Genomic DNA, 18,941 nt, shown 5'->3' with positions numbered 1-18,941 from the left:
AGGCTCACCCACTGCCCAACCCCCACTTCCCTCCAAAACCCTAAGTTTGTTTCTCAGAGTTCAGTCTCTCATGGTTTGCCTCCCCCTCTGATTTATCCCAATTCACTTTCCTTTCCTCCTCCTAACATCCTCCATGTTATTCCTTATGCTCCACAAGTAAGTGAAACCATATGATAACTGACTTTCTCTGCTTATTTCACTCAGCATAATCTCCTCCAGTCCCATCCATGCTGATACAAAAGTTGGGTATTCATCCTTTCTGATGGCTCCGTAATATTCCATTGTATATATGGACCAGATCTTCTTTATCCATTCATCTTCTGAAGGGCATCTTGGTTCTTTGCAGTTTGGTGATTGTGGACATTGCTGCTATGAACACTGGGTTACATATGGCCCTTCTTTTCACTACATCTATAGCTTTGGGATAAATACCCAGTAGTGCAACTGCAAGGTCATAGGGTAGCTCTATTTTTAATCTTTTAAGGAATCTCCACACTGTTTTCCAAAGTGGCTGCACCAAGCTGCATTCCCACCAACAGTGTAAGAGGGTTCCCTTTCTCCACATCCTCTCCAACACTTGTTGTTTCCTATCCTGTTAATTTTGGCCATTCTAACTGGTATAAGGTGGTATCTCAATGTGGTTTTGATTTCAATTTCCCTGATGGCTAATGATGATGAACATTTAAAACTATATTTGACCAGCACACATTCTCAGATCTTCTTAAGTTTGAAAGATGTTCTCTCAAGTTCAAATTTCACTTTCAGAAAATAATATGGCACTGTTTAATCTACAATTTGGCAACCAAGAGTTAAAAATAATTGACTGAACCCAATTTTCAATAGCTCAGATTTTTTTTAAAAAAGCAACAACCCAACTTTATGAGTTAATGACAAAAGAAAATGTTAAACTACAAAAACATAAAAATTCACAAATGAAAACCATTTTTCAACTTTAAAGGGTACATACAAATTGAGTTTACTTTGAATTTCCCATGTGTAAAAGGGGAAAAAAATGCTATTAAATGTAGATATTTTCTCTCTTAATGAAAGTAAACTTATTTCCAAACAAAAGTTCTCATACCAAATTATGGCTTTCTGCTACCACTCCACAAAAAACAGATTTTTACTTAGAGGCTCATTCAGTTAAACAGTTGCCTTCAGCTCAGGTCAGCAGGGAATCTGCTTCTCTCTCTGTCTCTGCCCCTTTCCCCCACCTCCCTTCTTGTGCTCTCTTTCTCTCTCTCAAATAATAAATGCAATATTTTAAAAAAAGAATTGATTCTTACTTAAAAATGTTTTTATTTAAAGTACGACTGACTTTTACTTTAAAAACCAAAAGCAAAGCACAGGGGAATTTTTGGAAATCAAAACAATAAATCTCAACAAAAGGCCTTTTCAACAAATAACTGTATTGATGACTATAACATGATATACAAACAATGAAAATTACAAAACATTTTCTTAAGAAGACATGATAATCAGAGAGACACTCTCAAGGGTCACTCATAATCACCAAGAGCCTTTATCCAATCCTTATCCTGCTCTCTCTCTCTCTAGCTGTGGACATCAAAAAATCTTCTGGCCTTCTGAGATAAGAATCTCTCCTCCCTTCCTACCCTTCTAATAAACTTTATCAGCCTTCACTGAAGCCTCATTTTCCTTATCTGCTCCCAGGGCAATTTCATTCATTCCAGCAGAGGTTTCAAGTATCGCTTAATGCTGACGACTCTCAAATTCACCTCTCCTGCTCTTCTCTCTAAGCCTCAGATCTGTATTTCCAACAGTCAACCAACATGTCCACCAAGATGTTCCCCAGGTAATACAAGTTTAACTTGTTTGAAATCAGTCATCCTCTCCTCTTCTCACCCCCCACTCAAAGCTGAATGGTCCTGTGTTATTTTTTTTTATCCCAGTTAATGACAGCCATAGAAACAAGACTATTTTTAACTCTTTCCTTTCTCCCATCCCCTTCTTAGTCTCTAAAGCATACCTGCAGCTCCTCCACTGAAGTATATTCCTTCATTTGCATTCAAACTGCTATTGCCCTTTGCATCTCATTTGATAATATCCTCCCTGACTCTAATATCCTCCCTAACTCTAATCTCTCTAAACCATAAACTACAGATTACATACATTAAGTGTATGTAATATAGTTTAAAATAATATATATACTTATATATAATTACAAATATATACATTTGACATACGTAATCTACAGACACTGAGTTTGGACTTTGGCAGTCACCAATGTATGACACAGAACTTGTTAAACCACAAAACTATTCATGTATATATAGTTACATATAATTTTTAAGAGGTTTCTCATTCTTAAAAGGCTCAGCCCTACTGTCCTTAGACAACCTTTAGGGTCCAGCACAAATTGTCTCCAGTTTATATTCCCTGCTTCAGTTCTACTGCCCTCTTCCTAAGTAATATTATATATTCCAGCAGATACACCACCACCGTTTTCTCCTCTAATTCTGCTAATCCCTTTTACCTGGAAATTTCTTCCTTTTCCTAAGTATAGTAGTCTGTTAATCCACCACCAAACAAGACTACCTGTTCTCTGTGCTCCCAAGTACTGTTCAGACCTCTAGCACAGATGCAATTATAACAGATCAGAATTACAGTATAAGTGTGCCTCTTTGATAGCCTGGGAATAACATGAGTCTTATTCATTTTAGTATTCCCATCCTTTATATGCCACACAGAAGTGTTTGTAAATGGTTGTTTAATTGACTTGAGGATTGGGCCTCAGGGGTGATTCATAATTGAGGGTTTTCTAAAGAGACAAGAGTCTGCATATAAATAAAATGTCAAAAGAAGAAATACAACTAGGAAAATACAAAGTTATTAAATTGTATTTTCCTTGGCTTTCAACAAGTTGAATAAGCAATCAAAAGAGTCAAAATTGACAGAGAGGCAGATCAAGATTCAACACTACCAAAAATGCCTTTTGTGACAAAGAAAAAATACTTGTTATGTATACAGCTAAGTATGCAATATAACAAAATCCACCCAAATGAAAAATGGACAGAAGAATGAAAAACTAATTCAAAAAAAGAAAAATATGAAAAAATTCCTCAAGTTCACTGATAATCAGAAAAAGATAAGTTAGAAAATACTATTTTTCACCTATCAAATTGCAAAAAAAATTTTTCAATGCTAACATCCAAGAATAATCAGGGTATGGCAAATTGGTTATGCCCTTGTCATGTTTGGGGGGAATTTAAATTAGCAAAGTATTTCTGGGGGGCCAACGGAAAAAATAGAGAAGATATGTTAAAAATTATTCATATCCTTTAATTCAGTATTTTTACTTCTAGGAATTTATTCTAAGAAAAAGAGACATGCAAAAGTGTATGCAAGAAGGATGATCATAGCAACACCATTAAGAGTACCAAAAATCTCGGGGCGCCTGGGTGGCTCAGTAGGTTAAGCCGCTACCTTCGGCTCAGGTCATGATCCCAGGGTCCTGGGATTGAGCCCCGCATCGGGCTCTCTGCTCACCCTGGAGCCTGCTTCCTTCTCTCTCTCTCTCTGCCTGCTTGTGATCTCTCTCTATCAAATAAATAAAAAATCTAAAAAAAAAAAAAAAAAAAGAGTACCAAAAATCTCAAAACATAATTGTTCACCAACAAAGAAGTAGCTCAAATAATACATTTCTTTTCAAAGGCCATTATTTAACAAATAATTTTTTTTTAAAGATTTTATTTATTTATTTTACAGAGAGTGATCACAAGACAGAGAGGCAGGCAGAGAGAGAGAGGGAAGCAGGGTCTCCGCTGAGCAGAGAGCCCGAGGCAGGACTCGATCCCAGGACCCTGAGATCATGACCTGAGCCGAAGGCAGTGGCCTAACCCACTGAGCCACCCAGGCACCCCTAACAAATATTTTTTAAAACTACTATGACCGGGGAATAGGATCATTAGATGAAAAAAGACTGAATAGTACAATGTAATAATACAAATGATAAAGAATGGAAAGAAATACATAAATTATTAACTGTAGTTATTTCTGTTAACTGTAGTTATTTCTGCGCACAGTCACTACTAGTCACTAAGAACTTCTAATAGTTTAAGAATTAAAAAAATATATACTGTTTTTAAAGGTTATTTGATTTCCTCAAAAATGATTCTGACAGGGGCGCCTGGGTGGCTCAGTGGGTTAAGGCCTATGACTTCCACTCAGGTCAGGATCCCAGGGTTCTGGGATTGAGCCCAGCATCAGGCTCTCTGCTCAGTGGGGAGCCTGCTTCCCTTGTCTCTTCTGCTTCCCTCTCTGCCTGCTTGTGATCTCTATCAAATAAAATACTTAAAAATAACAAATAAATAAAATACTTAAAAAATAAAATAAAATGATTCTGACAAACTTAAAAAAGGCTTGTCAGAAAAATGTATAAGCAAGATTTTGATGATTTAAAAAGAAAGAAGCAGTAAGCAGAAGAAGGAAACAAACTACTTCTTAAGAAGTTCAGGAGCAAAAGCGGAAACAAATTAGGTGGTAGTTAAGAGGACAATGTCAAATAAAGCTTAATCATTTAAACTGTGGAAGACCTAAATATATTTCAAATCAGGAGAGAGAGAGATAGAGATAACAAAATTCATGATACTAAAAAGTGAGAGGATAAGGCAAGTAAATTATAGACCTCTACCACATTTTATTAAAATCTAGACACTGGAGCAAGACCATGAATGTGACACATACATGTCCATTTCCCTTTGTTCTACTACACGCCCACAGATCACATCCCAGCCTTAGACAGTTATTTAAGAAACAGAGTTAATGGTCACCAACACAGCCAGAGAGAAGAACACATGTCTAGATTAAAGCGATTTATTACTTCGATCAGAAAACCTTAAAAAATAAATGTTCTTTGGGGGATCAAACACTGTGATCTTTGGTAAAAACACTCTTTGAAGCATTCAGCAAATACTTACCAAACATCTATTAAATGTACAGCACTCTGTGAGCGATAATCTCTACCTTCATAAATATCATGTTCAACTAGAGAGTCCAGATATTAAACAACAAACTAATGAACGAGAGTAATGAGTACTATGGAAAATTCCCCATCAGGTATTTTGGAAACATATGAATATGACACCATGATGGGGGGCCGGGAGAGGTCAGTCAAGACACTTCAAAAGTGTTACTGCATCTGAGCATACAAATTAAAAATAAGATTCACAAATGAACTTGAAGACTAGAGAAAAGGATCAGAAATGTTGAGCATGTACTATTCTGTTTTCAACACTTATACTTAGTGAAAAAATGAATATAAACACCAATGCTGTGATTAAAGATAATTGTGAATAGTACATACCTATACGAAGATCTCTTTGTAAAACATTCTTATCATAAACATAGAAAGACAAATACTGGAAAGTTCTTGGAATCTCAAAGTAAAATTCTTCACTGAAAAATGGGCTAGAGAGAAAAGAAGAAAGCTCATTAAATTTAAATCTGACAGTTTCTTCATAAAGTATTTTCAATGAAATAAATCACAGACTAAAACACCATAGAGAAAAGTTTCAAAAGCTCCACAATTATTCTCTAGGCTGTTTCAACTAAATCCTGTACAAACTAAGGTGAACTCTGAGAGGACCTCAACTGCCAAGTTAAGCTCTGAACAGTTTTTCAGGAGTCCTAAGTACAGAAGACCAATTATTACCTGGGGTCATATTCACCTAAAGTGGACACAAATGAGCTCAGAACAGTGTCATTCACACCATCACCATCTCAGAAATATGTATAGCTACATTAATCCCAATAATATATAACACAAATGGGTAATGTTATATAAAGCATTATTGTAAAATATTTTTAAGAAATTAAAACAAGTCTTAAAAACACAGCTTTTTTTAAAAAAATCAACTTTATTAAGGTATAAAATACATGCAATAAAATCTAATTTAAATGACTGGGATGCCTGGCTGGCTCAGTCAGTTAAGCATCAGTCTTGGTTTATGCTCACATCATGATCTCCAGATCATGAGATCAGCCTGCATCAGGCTCAGGAGCTGGGTGTGGAGCCTACTTGAGAATCTCTCTGCCTTTGCCTTTCCCCTTGCTTACTCATGTGTGTGCTCTCTAAAATAAATAAATAAAATCATAAAAAAATGAAGTAGAGTTTAACGATTTGATAAATTTATAAGCCTGTGTTGCTTCTATCCCAATCAAGATATAGTAACAGTTCTATCCCCCATCAAGTTCCCTTATACTACTCTACAGTTACCCTGCCATGCCCGCCATAGGCAACTAGCAATCTCATTTCTACTATATAGATCTCTTTAATAGTAGGTACTCTTGTGCCTAGCTTCTTTACTCAGCTTAACAACCGTGAGACTTTTCCATTTTGTTGTGTATATAAATAGTTAATTTGTTTTAACTGCTGCATAACATTCTATTCATGAATATTCTACAATCTCTTCTCCTAGTAGTCATGTTTCTGGTTTGGGTATTAAATATAAAGCTGCTATAAATAGGTTTATACAAGGCTTTTTCTGAATATATGTTTTCAATTCTTTTGGGTAGATAACTAAAAGAGTAGAATTGCTAAGTTAAAAGGTAGGTGAGGGACGTCTGGGTGGCTCAGACGACAGTGTCAGGTGACACTAGTTCAGTGTCTGCGTTCAGCTCAGTCAAGATCCCAGAGTCCCAGGTCGGGCTCCCTGCTCAGCAGAGAGCCTGCTTCTCCCTCTGCCGCCCCCACCCCTCACCCTGCTAGTGCTCTTTCTCTCGCTCTCTCAAATAAATAACATCTTTAAAAAATAAAAGGTAGGTGAATTTTTAATTTATAAGAAACTGTCGAACTGTTTTCCAACATTTGTACACCAAACAAATGTGTACCATTTATGCTTTTACCAGCAGTGCAGGAGAGCTCCAATTATTCCCTATCATCGTCAACTTCTGCTACTGAAAGTCTTTAAAATTAGCCATTTTACTCAATGTGATATAAATTTTTACATTTGTGTAATCTACTCCAATCAAGATACAGAACATTTCTATCTCCCCAGACAGTTCCCTTGTGAAATCACCTCTATACTGTCACAGGAACCAGTGATCTGATTTAGATCACGATACATTATGTTCAAGAATCTATAATGAGAGAAATGATTTTAAACTGCATTTCCTTGATGACTGATGAAGATGAGTATTTTTTCATGTGCTTGCTGGTCATTTGTATATATATTCTTTTGGGAAATATCTGTTCATTTTGCCTGCCACTTTTTAAAATTGGCTATCTTTCTTCTTATTGGTTTTATTTTTGTTTTTAAATAAATTCTATATGCAAGTCCTTTGTCAGAATATTTTCTCCTAGCTGTGTCTTGCTGTTTCCATTTTCTTGACAGTGTCTGTTGAAGAGCAAAAGGCTCTGATTCTGAGGAAATCCAGTTTATCAATTTTCCTCTTTTGTGACTAGTAATTTCTATATCCAGAGTTAAGAAATTCTTGCCTATGCCCAAGCTAAGATTTTTTCCTATGAAACAAGTCATTTTTTGATGTTTAAGAATGTACTTTGATGTTTAGATTCTACGAAGACATGAATCTCTAAAGTGGTAGTAAACATCTTTTGTTAACAGCACCTTTTTCCTGAGAATTTTTAAAGAACTAAAGGATATTTTGAAAATGTCACCATAAAATGCAATCTCTTTAGGATGTCTCAACTTAAAAACAAGCTGAAATGCAAAGAAAAATATCCTTCAGAAGTTATTTCTAATCTGTCCAGAAAACAGTTGACTGAGCTTTTTAGTTGTTTCTAATGCCTGATCAACTCTTTTGTCAATGTATTTTTTACTTCAAATGTAATCAAAATAAACTTTGAAAAGCTGGTCAGTCAGTGGGGCACTTGAGTGACTGAGCGGGTTAAGCATCCCACGACTCTCAGTTTTGGCTCAGGTCACGATCTATGGTCATAGGATAGAGCCCAAGCACAGGGCTCCAGGCTCCATGATCAGCACAGAATCTATTCCCGATTCTCTCCCCAACTCTCTTCCCACGTGCACTCTAATAAATAAATAAAACCTTAAAAAAAAAGTTGATCTATCAAAATAACCAGAGACCCCTAATTAATCTCAACATAAATACTGACACAAAAACAACTATTAAGCAAAGACATGGCATGTTTAAGTATTTTTCTCCTTTGCATCATTTTATAAACAATTAGAAAATAGAGAATTTCCTTTATACATCACATGTACATATTCACATATTATTTTTATTTTTTTTAACTTATTTATTTATTTGGGAGGGGCAGAGGGAGAGGGAAAGATGGTGTTAAGCAGACTCCAGGCTGAGCATGGAGCTGGCCACTGGGCTCCATCTTACCACTCTAAGGCCACAACCTGAGCCAAAACCAAGAGTCTGACACCTAACTGACTACCACCCAGATATGCTTCAAGTATTATTTTATTTTTTCTATGTATTTGATAGAGATCACAAGTAGGCAGAGAGGCAGGCAGAGAGAGAGTGGGGGAAGCAGGCTCCCCTCTGAGCAGAGAGCCCAACACAGGGCTCAATCCCAGAACCCCAGGACCACAATCTGAGCCAAAGACAGAGGCTTTAACCCATTGAGCCACCAAGGTGCCCCTCAAATATTATTTTAAAAACAGATTCTAAAACCAAGTGAGAACACTACAGAATTATTCACTAAGTCATCTGGATCACTACATCACCACAATGTGGACAACCTATTCCCCCACAACTGGGCGCCCACATCTTTAAATAATTATTAATTAACTAATCAACTCCCCTGAAGAAAACTTTTCAGTAGATTGGTAAGGAGCAATGACAAGACTTACACAGCTTTAAAAACAACATTCTATATTGCTATCACTGACATATGATCATGCATATGACTCCTAAGGAAATTCCTGGCATGGGGAAGAAAAGCACTGGGCATAAGCAGTATTGCTGTTTCTCAGTTTGTTTATATACCACTCACTTTTTAAAAGAATTTGAGGTAAAAATTTAAAACTACAGATCCTATATGTTACCCTTCCTTACCCATTATGAAAACTCTATATCCAGACTACCTATAAAAACTGTAATATCCAGAACCCATAAACATCTAAATGGTATCTACTGACTCTTGACTTGACAGCTTATCGCATTAAGGGAAGAAAACACTGACATGAAAGCCAGGTTAGCAAGGCATACTCTTTCACCTTATTCTGCAAGGAAAAGTGCTAGGGGAAACCGAGAATCCAAGAAGCACCTATCTAACTACAACCTAAGATAACCATGATTAACCTTAAAATATCTTCCAAGTTGCTAAGTATCTAAAAAAATAACTTAAGATGGGTAAGGATTATTATTTTCACCATCTTTTCCCAACACAAATATCTAGAAAAGCAAGGGTTTAATGGCTCAGCGGGTTAAGGCCTCTGACTTCGGCTCAGGTCATGATCCCAGGGTTCTGGGATCGAGCCCCACATCGGGCTCTCTGCTCAGCAGGGAGCCTGCTTCCTCCTCTCTCTCTGCCTGTCTCTCTGCCTACTTCTGATCTCTGTCTGTCAGATAAATAAATTAAAAATCTTAAAAAAATAAATAAATAAAAAAGAAAAAGCTAATTTTAGTCACTAATTTACAAAGCTACATATTAGAGACTACCAAATGTATTCAATTTATGGACAATTACTAGCTTTGTTTATCACTGATTTTTGTGTGATATGGTATCAGTGTACACTGAGTAACAAATTGAGACTGAGACAGTTTCAGGTTCCAATCTCTGCTTTGCTCCTAACTTCCAATATTATATGCACAAATTATTCAAACTTTTGGTGGCTCAGTATCATCATATGTAACATATAAATAACAACAGAATTCTAAAAAACAGGGACAGGTGATTTATGACCAAAGATGTTAAGTGTACTACTTCAAATTTTGGGGGGCTATTAAAGTATTTTCAGTTTTATACAATGTCTTTCCTCTGAAGAACACTATAGACATTCAAAATTACAAACACTGATAATAAAGACACAAAGGGAAAAGCTCCAGAGGGGGAAGAAAAGGGGGGAAGTGTAATGAAAAAAGATTATGAGAAAAAGAGCATCAGAAAATAAATTCCCAAAACGCAATTTAAAGGAGTCATGACACTCAGTACTTCATCCACCACATGTTCATTCCAACAATTCCCCACTCCCTTGTTTTGACTCTTATCTCTGACCAAGACCACATCCTGCCAGCACAAGTCTGTGCTGGAATTATGTCCACAAACACTACTACAGGGAGGTGGCACACTCCAATTTTATGAATTAGAATTTACTGAGATACTGAGTGCTATTACACTTTCAAAAGATGAGAAATTTTCCCAAGAATCCATTTCCTTACAATGCCCTACTTCAGTGATTTGTATAACTTTAAGAAATAATTTATTCTCAAGAGAAATAAAACAATGATGTACTCTAAGAAAAGTTCAAATGAACAGGAAAATTTAGCCTAGAGAACAAACTGAGGTATATATGATAGTTGTTTTCAAAAACTTGAACGATGTCATGTCAAATATCGTTTGAGGTGTTCTCCAGAAATCCAAGGGACAGAATTAGCAACAATTAAAAGGAAGTGTTATTTTGAGTTATATATTTTGAGGCAATGAAAAGTCAAATGAAAGCAAGCACTGCATCTATCTTGCTCTCATGGATGTATGAATAAAAAGCACCCAACAAGCTCTTGGCATATAATAGGTTCTCCGTTTTATAGATATTAATTGACTAAATGTAAGAACTGTCTTAAGAGTCAGAATAGTTTTGTTTTTTTTTAAAGATTTGATTTATTTATTTGACAGACAGAGATCACAAGTAGGCAGAGAGGCAGGCAGAGAGAGAGGAAGGGAAGCAGGCTCCCCGCTGAGCAGAGAGCCCAATGTGGGGCTTGATCCCAGGACCCTGAGATCACGACCCAAGCCGAAGGCAGAGGCTTAACCCACTGAGCCACCCAGGCACCTCAAGAGTCAGAATGGTTCTAAGACCAAACAGGATGCTCAGGTGGCAATGAACTCAGGTCACAGGAATGAATGTTATTAAGCAAATGCTAGATGACTGCTTGTCAACAGTAACTGTCAGAAGGAACCAAGTGTAAGACAGTTGATTAGTCCAGTTCAATAAACATTAAGGCTCCTTCAAACACTGAGATTCTGAAATTCTAAAAACAAATCCAGAATGGAAAAGAAAAGTTTCAGGTAAAAAAAAGTCTTTTTTTTTTTCTTTTTAAAAACCTTCATCTTATTTTATTTTATTTTTAATATTTTATTTATTTATTTGACAGGCAGAGATCACAAGTAGGCAGAGAGGCAGGCAGAGAGAGGTGGAAGCAGGCTCCCTGCTCAGCGGAGAGCCCAATGTGGCATTTGATCCCAGAACCCTGGGATCATGATCTGAGCCGAAGGCAAAGGCTTTAACCCACTGAGCCACCCAGGCACCCCATTCTATTTTATTTTAAAGTAGGCTCCATGCCTAGTGGGGTCTGAACTCTTGATCCCGAGATCAAGAGTCACATGCTCTACTGACTGAGCCAGCCAAGTGCCCCTAGGCACTTTAAAAAGAAGTTTTTTTTATTAACACATAATGCATTATTTCTTTCAGGGGTACAGGTCTGTGAATCATCATTCTTACACAATTCACAGCACTCACCATAGCACATACCCTCCCCAATGTCCATCATCCAGCCAGCCATCCCATCCCTCCTAGCCCCCTTCCCTCTAGCAGTCTCAGTTTGTTTCCTGACATTAAGTGTCTCTTAAGGTTTGTTTCCCTCCCCGGCCCCATTTTATTTTTCCCTCCCTACACCCCAAAACCTCCCATCCCCCCCTCAAATTCCTCATATCAGTGGATAATGTGATAATTCTCTTTCTCCGACTGACTTATTTCACTAAGCATAATACACTCTAGTTCTACTCACATTGCTGCAAATGGCAAGATTTCATTTTTTTTTAAGATTTTATTTATTTATTTGACAGCTAGAGATCACAAGTAGGCAGAGAGGCAGGCAGAGAGAGCGGAAGGGAAGCAGGCACCCTGCTGAGCAGAGAGCCCGATGTGGGGCTTGATCCCAGGATCCTAGGATCATGACCTGAGCCAAAGGCAGCGGCTTTAACCCACTGAGCCACCCACGCGCCCCAAGATTTCCAATTTTTGATGGCTGCATAGTATTCCATTAAATACACACACACACACACACACACACACACACACACCCCACATCTTCTTTACCCATTCATCTGTTGATGGACATCTAGGCTCTTTCCACAGTTTGGCTACTCTGGACATTGCTGCTATAAACACTGGGGTACATGTGCCCATTTCAGATCACTGCATTTGTATCTCTAGGGTAAATACCCAGTAGTGCAATTGCTGGGTCACAGGGTAGCTTATTTTCAACTTTTTGAGGAACCTCCATACAGTTTTCCAGAGTGGCTGCACCAGCCTGCATTTACCCAACAGTGTAGGAGGACAATCTGGAAAATGTATAAAATTTATTAATCAATACGTATCTATGAAAGATAATTTATCAATTTTTTACAAACCTTAAAGACTTTTCAACAACCTGGGTACGATAAACTTCTTCCTGATCCAAATTTATGGTGCAGAAACAATCTCTCATTTTGTTGGGTCCAAGATATGGCAATAAATTTTTTGCTTCACCTGTTGACAGAAAAATTGAAATTGGTGTTAAGTACCACCAAATGCTTCATGCTAAACCTTATATAGTATGAATTCAATCAAAAAAACATGGAAGATACAGCACATACACACACAAAAACCCCACTGATTAGAGAAAAAAGGTGATAAACTTGGTTCAGTGAGACTGAAGAGCTGTGTATAAAGGGGAGTGTGAGGTCATATTACATCATAGTTTCCCTGCTTCGAGAAAGGGCAATGCCCACCCCCCCCCCTTGTGCTCTCCAGCCCAATCACCAGCCACCTCAAGGACTGACTCCACAATTAATCCCTTTCCTTTATCATCATTAATTTTCCTCACTAGTAGATCACTCCCATCAGCACATAAATAAGCTCTCACTATTTCCCAATTTTAAAAAAAGCACAGAAAGGAAAAAACTCCCTTGACTCCTCCTCCCTTATGGCATCATTCCATTTCTAGACTCCCTTTCATAGCCAATCTTCTTAAAAGCAATCATTTCTAGACACATTGTCTCTAATTTCTCACCTTCCATCCATTCTTTAACCCTCTCCCCAGTCAGCTTCTAACTCTATGATGACATGGCAAATGCTCTAGCGAGGGATGCCAATGCTTTCCATGTTGCCAAATCCAATGACCATTTCTCTGTCCTCATCATACCTGATCTGGAGGCCCTATTTAAGTAAAAGTGAACTAACATCCCTCCTTCAAAATGCCCTTTTCTTGGCTCCCACAATACAGTATTTCTGGCATTCCTCCTATATCCCTGGCCCTCTGCCTACTTCTTTCCCTCCTCACCTCTAAATGTTGCAATGCTTCACAGCTCGGTTCCAGACCATCTTCTCTTCTTTCCCTCTGCAAACTCCTTCAGTATGGTGTTAATGCTGATGCCTTTTAGGTCTGCACTTCCAGGCCTAATCTCTTGTCCTCAACACTAGACAGAATACCCAACTGCCTCCTTGGATATCCAGTAGGCATCTCAAATTTAACAAGTCCTAGACAAACCATCTGATTTCCTCCCCTAAAACATGCTCTTCCCCCAGTCTACCATTATCTTTCTTTTTCTCATCATCCTCCCCAAACCTCCCCCATCCAGTAAATCCAGCAAAACTCCAAAATATATCCCAAATCCAACCACTTCTCCTTGCCTTCACTGGTATCCCCTACAAGCCACTCTCCACCAGAGTGACCATCTAAACATTCTTCAGGGCATTCAGTCCCCTGCTCCAAAACCATTCCATTTCACTTAGAATATAATCCCATTTCTAAATTCCTGTTTTCATGGTCTACAATGCATCACTATCCTCTCCTCTCTAACCTCTTTTCTTCCCACTCTCCTCAGTGTTCACCCTCTTTCCATTCATCACCATGCCAAGTTCATTCAAGCTTAGGGCTTCTGCTTGAAATGCTCTAACCCTAAAACTTGCCATGGCTGGCTCTGCTTACCACAGGTCTCAGCTTAAGTGTCACTTCCTCATAGAAACCTTCCCTGATTTTCTGTCTCAAGCAGATAATCCTGCTGCCATACTCTATTTCTGTTTTCTTGATAGCATTTATAACTATACAAAACTAGTTATTTCTGCATATTTATTTTCTGAATCTCTCATTCTTGAGGCCTGAGAACTTGTTAATCACCAAAATCTGAAATCGTGACTGTCATACAATAGACACTTGAGAAATATTTCTTGAATGACCATTAAGGAAGCTAGTAAGTCTAGTTTTGAGATGCTCATGGGCCAAAAGCACACAGAAAAATGTGTGCTGAATTCAGACTCCAGTGTACTCAATTAGGAAAGCAAGGCAGTTGGCATAAGCATTGCCCTAAGAATCATCAAACTAATATTCCTGCTTTACCTCTCTATTACTAAGTGGCTAAATGGCTTCAGACAAATCACTTAAGCACAGCTTTACTGAGGACAATTGGGGCTAGATAAACTTGGGTCTTTGTCTGCTTATCAACTTTAAAACTAAAGGCCATTTAAACCAATGTATTTTAACAAAGCATAACAGAAACTTAAGAAGCACCTATGAAAAACTCAATAAACCGTTTTTTGTTACAATGAGAAAGTCAGTGAAAGACAAGACACTCATTAAGTTTGTTATTGAGACATTTTTAAAAAATCAAGTTACTACTTAAAAAGAATAAACATAATATACTCAACTCAAGTCAAAATCAGGAATCTTTCAAATGACTCAAAAGTTAACAATATGGGTTGGCCTTTAAAAATAAACCAGTTTCCAAACAGGAAAAACTAATATTTATTTGAATTTATATCCATCATTCTCCTCTCCCTAAAAGACTACATGTCCCTTCTCTTATGCAAATCTGATTCCCTCGCTCTCATTCCACAACACTGTCCACAAAGTCAGTTTTCATTACTCTCAACCTTCTTCTCCTTTAAGTCTTTTTTCTTTGATGTCTCTTCTCTGTATAATCCAAAGTGTTGTTTTTTTTTTTTAAACCCAAAATCTCACTAGGTCACCATAAAGGGCCTTGAATGTAAACAAATCAAGAATTAAATCATAATAAACATGCTCTATATCCAATGAGGGAATGTGGAACACTAAATCACTGCCCTTGAACATGTTCCCATTTCATTCACATTAAGTGCAGCGTGAGAAAACCACATTGTATAAATGTACACCTATTCTATCACCACCCACCTTTTTAAGGGGGATATAACAGGGATTATTTTGTGTGCAGAACCCAAAGAACCTGCCATTATCAGATATTTACTTTAGAAAGTAAAAACATAAGGTCTCTGTAATATATGAAACACACTCAACATTATTTCCTGTAAAAGTTTTCATGATCTGTACTCACTGAATACCTGTCACTAAGCTATGTTTAAAAAAACTACACTGAAAGTGAATTCATCTAATCAGTGCCCAGTTTACTAATCATACAAATATGCTGATAAAGTCAGCATTTAAACTATAGTAATTAACTGGCACTTTATAAAAAACATAAATCAAAATAGTTAACTGCCACTCAATACAAAAATAATTGAAGGTGAAATAATAAACGGTTAGAGAACTAATAAAAAATGGTGCACCCATTATATCTCTAAGCAGAAAGTGATTACCTTAATAGTGCACACTTTACATCAAGCTACACAGAGACAAAAGTGAGGAACTTTGAAAGGCTGTACTTGTCTCATATGTGGTATTTGCATAGGGCCTCCCCTATGTTCTAATGGAAGGAAGGGAGGGAAGGAGGAAGGAAGGAAATACAACTACTGCTCCTTGAAAACTTATTCTATAACCTCTGCTCCAATCCTTTCCTTCCTATTCACAGCCTGAACCTACAATTCAGCGTCTGATTCTAGTTCTTTACTAGAACCTTCAAGAACACTAATAATTTTTTTTTAGTATTTTATTTATTTGAGGGAGAGAGCACGCATGCAAGCAGGGTGAGGGGCAAAGGGAGAGAGAATCTCAAGCAGACTCTGTGCTGGACGTGGAGCCTGAGGCCGGGTTGGATACCACCACCCCAAATTCATGACCTGAGCCAAAACCAAGAATTGGATGCTTAACTGACTGAGCCACCTAGGCTCCCCTAGAATGATAACAATATTAAGTACCACCAAATCAAAGACTGCTGTCAGTTCCTACCTTATTTGATCGTGCTTCAGTGTTTGATAACACCAACCTTTCCTCAGTTTAAATGACTCATTCTAATGGTTTTGTTATTCCCTTTTTCAGACTTTTCATCTGCTACCAACACTTTAAATGTGAAGAAATTCTGGCATCCACAGACCACTATATTCATCACATAGGTGGAGCACAAATTTTAGACATTTTTAATGTCATTATAAACAATAAAAATATAGTAAAAAACAAGTACTTAAAGGTTTCTCCATAATATTTGACAGTATTATTTGTAATCTTTCTCAATTTATCTATACAGACCATTTGATAATGGCTAGACTTAAGGAGAATCAGGATCTGTATCTGTGGTAGATATAGTCGATCAGTGGTCATCATCCATTTCAACACGCTTTGGTATATGACTTCCTGTACCACAGAAACTAGAAAGCTAAAAACTACATTCTCCAGTCTTTCTTCTAGTTAGGGTTATGGATATGATTTAAATTCCACCAGTCAGATGCACTCGCTAGAAATATGGAGAGCAGAAGAGAAGGGAGGTTGTATTGAAGCTGCTGCTACTATCAAGCACTGCCATGGAGATGTCAGACAAGTTTTGTTCAGTAGCGTTTTCTTTTTTAAATTTCTTTTTATTTTAAAGATTTTTCTTTATTTATTCTACAGTCAGAGATCACAAGTAGGCAGAGAGTCAGGCAGAGAGAGAGAGGGAAGCAGGCTCCCCGCTGTGCAGAGAGCCTGATGCGGGACTCGACCCCAGGACCCTGAGATCATGACCTGAGCCAAAGGCAGAGGCTTAACCCACTGAGACACCCAGGCGCCCCAGTAGCATTTTCTTAAGTCCTTCTATCCAGTCATAGGTTTCGTGGATATCAAGAAGAAGGGCACAAGACATCCGTTCTGCCATACAGGTTGTGGCAGATGTGGCTTGGCTCTAGAGGCAGCAATAGTGACGACAGCTTACTGATGAAGATGGCTGTATGCTGATGGCTGTTTCCTAACAGCGGCAGGTTCCTGATCACAGCAGAGGTGGCAAGGTTCTCAGACAAGCAGCTAAAACTTACAGCTTTCCAATTCTGCAGGTACCTTTCTGATCCTAAAAGAGATAGTAACTCCCTTGGTAGCTCAGCTGCAATGTACCTTTAAAATTTCACTCATGAAAGTTCACATTAGAATCTGTTTCTTCAGTAAGAATTTCTAACAATTCTATAGACCACTTTAAAAAAAACTTTTTTTTTTTTTTTAAAGATTTTTATTTATTTGACAGAGATAGAGAGAAAGAGCACAAGCAGGGGAAGCAGCAGGCAGAAGGACAGGTAGAAACAGGTTTCTCGCTGAACAAGAAGCCCAATGCAGGGCTTGATCCCAGGACCTGGGGATCATTACCTGAGCTGAAGGCAGACGATTAACCGACTGAGCCAATCAGGTGACCCCCTCCCTAACCCTCCAAAAAACTTTTTTAAAGCAGGCTCCAGGACGCCTGGCTGGCTCAGTGGGTTAAAGTCTCTGCTTTTGGCGCAGGTCATGATCTTGGGGTCCTGGGATCGAGCCCAACATCGGGATCTCTACTCAGCAGGGAGCCTGCTTCCCTTCCTCTCTCTCTCTGCCTGCCTCTCTGCCTACTTGCGACCTCTGTCAAGTGAATAAACAAAATAAATAATAATAATAATAATTTTAAAAAGCAGGCTCCATGCCCAGTGTGGAGCCCAACATGGGGCTTGAACTCACAAACCTGAGATCAAGACCTGAGCTGAGATCAAGAGTTGAATGGTTAACCAACTGAGCCACCCAGGCACCCCTAAAATCTTTTACTAAATCTCTTTCTGCTTGAACTAGCTACAGTTGATTCAGTAACCTAATCCTGACTGGTTTGTTTTCTTACCCTTTATCTCTAACAAATTAGAAAATCCATCTCACATTACTGGTCATCAGAGTTCGGTAAATCTTTCAGCTACATGTGCCAGACTGGATCAAACATGGACTCAGAAATTATAAAGCAATGCCTCACAGAAAACTACCTTTATTGTTCCATTAGATGAACTGAATAGCACAACACACTAAAAAAGCGAAAGCTTTGATTTGGGAAAAGGAGACAAATGAATCTTAACTCTCTGTATTGTTGTATCTGCCTCTGAAAACATTTCATCATTTCCTACTGCAGTATTTGGATGTGTTTTTTAAAAACATGCTCAATAATATAGTACCACATTCATGAATTTGAGAGTGCCAAATTCTCAATATTGACACCATGTAGCCCATGTTGGATACCTCCATCTCATCCTTAAATTTACACAACAGATCTTGACCCTAAAGCAATAAGATTATTAAGTTTTTAAGACATTCAATATATTGCTAAGATACGATACTAGAGCAAGACACTGAAATAATGGAAATGAAAAAAGAAGTATTTTTAGCTTTCCCTCGTTTTAAGAGTTCTGTGCATGCCAGTACTACAATATGCAAAGGCAGGTATTTGTCCTACAAAGATAGCTGCTGTGCTGGCCCTACAGCAAACCGTACAAATCTGATTATATTTATAACTGTCACTATTTCCTTTAACAATGAATCAAGATCAGGAGGTGTATTATTGACAAAACAACTGCTCCTTATTGAAGAAAGGAGGCTGGCCTTCAAACACAGTATCTTTTACACTGTAACAACACCATTTCTTGTTGAAATTATAACTGATAAACTAA

At 37.8% G+C, this 18,941-nt stretch overlaps 1 protein-coding gene across 4 annotated transcripts in view; it reads right to left on the bottom strand.

Moving 5' to 3' along the window:
- RASA2 (RAS p21 protein activator 2) overlaps positions 1 to 18,941 on the bottom strand; it is a 137,123-nt gene that overhangs the window by 100,571 nt on the left and 17,611 nt on the right. For all 4 annotated transcript variants that reach the window (XM_044251497.1, XM_044251499.1, XM_044251498.1 and 1 more), the window contains exons 2-3: positions 12,527 to 12,644; positions 5,327 to 5,430 (exon numbers count right to left, since the gene is read on the bottom strand). In XM_044251497.1, the coding sequence (XP_044107432.1) occupies positions 5,327 to 5,430; positions 12,527 to 12,644 (222 nt within the window). The remainder of the gene's footprint in view (positions 1 to 5,326; positions 5,431 to 12,526; positions 12,645 to 18,941) is intronic.

This window comes from Neovison vison, chromosome 6, assembly GCF_020171115.1.
Source record: "Neovison vison isolate M4711 chromosome 6, ASM_NN_V1, whole genome shotgun sequence".
NCBI lineage: Eukaryota > Metazoa > Chordata > Mammalia > Carnivora > Mustelidae > Neogale > Neogale vison.
Note: the sequence above shows the minus strand (reverse complement) of the source record. Positions and strands in the feature narration are given on the sequence as shown.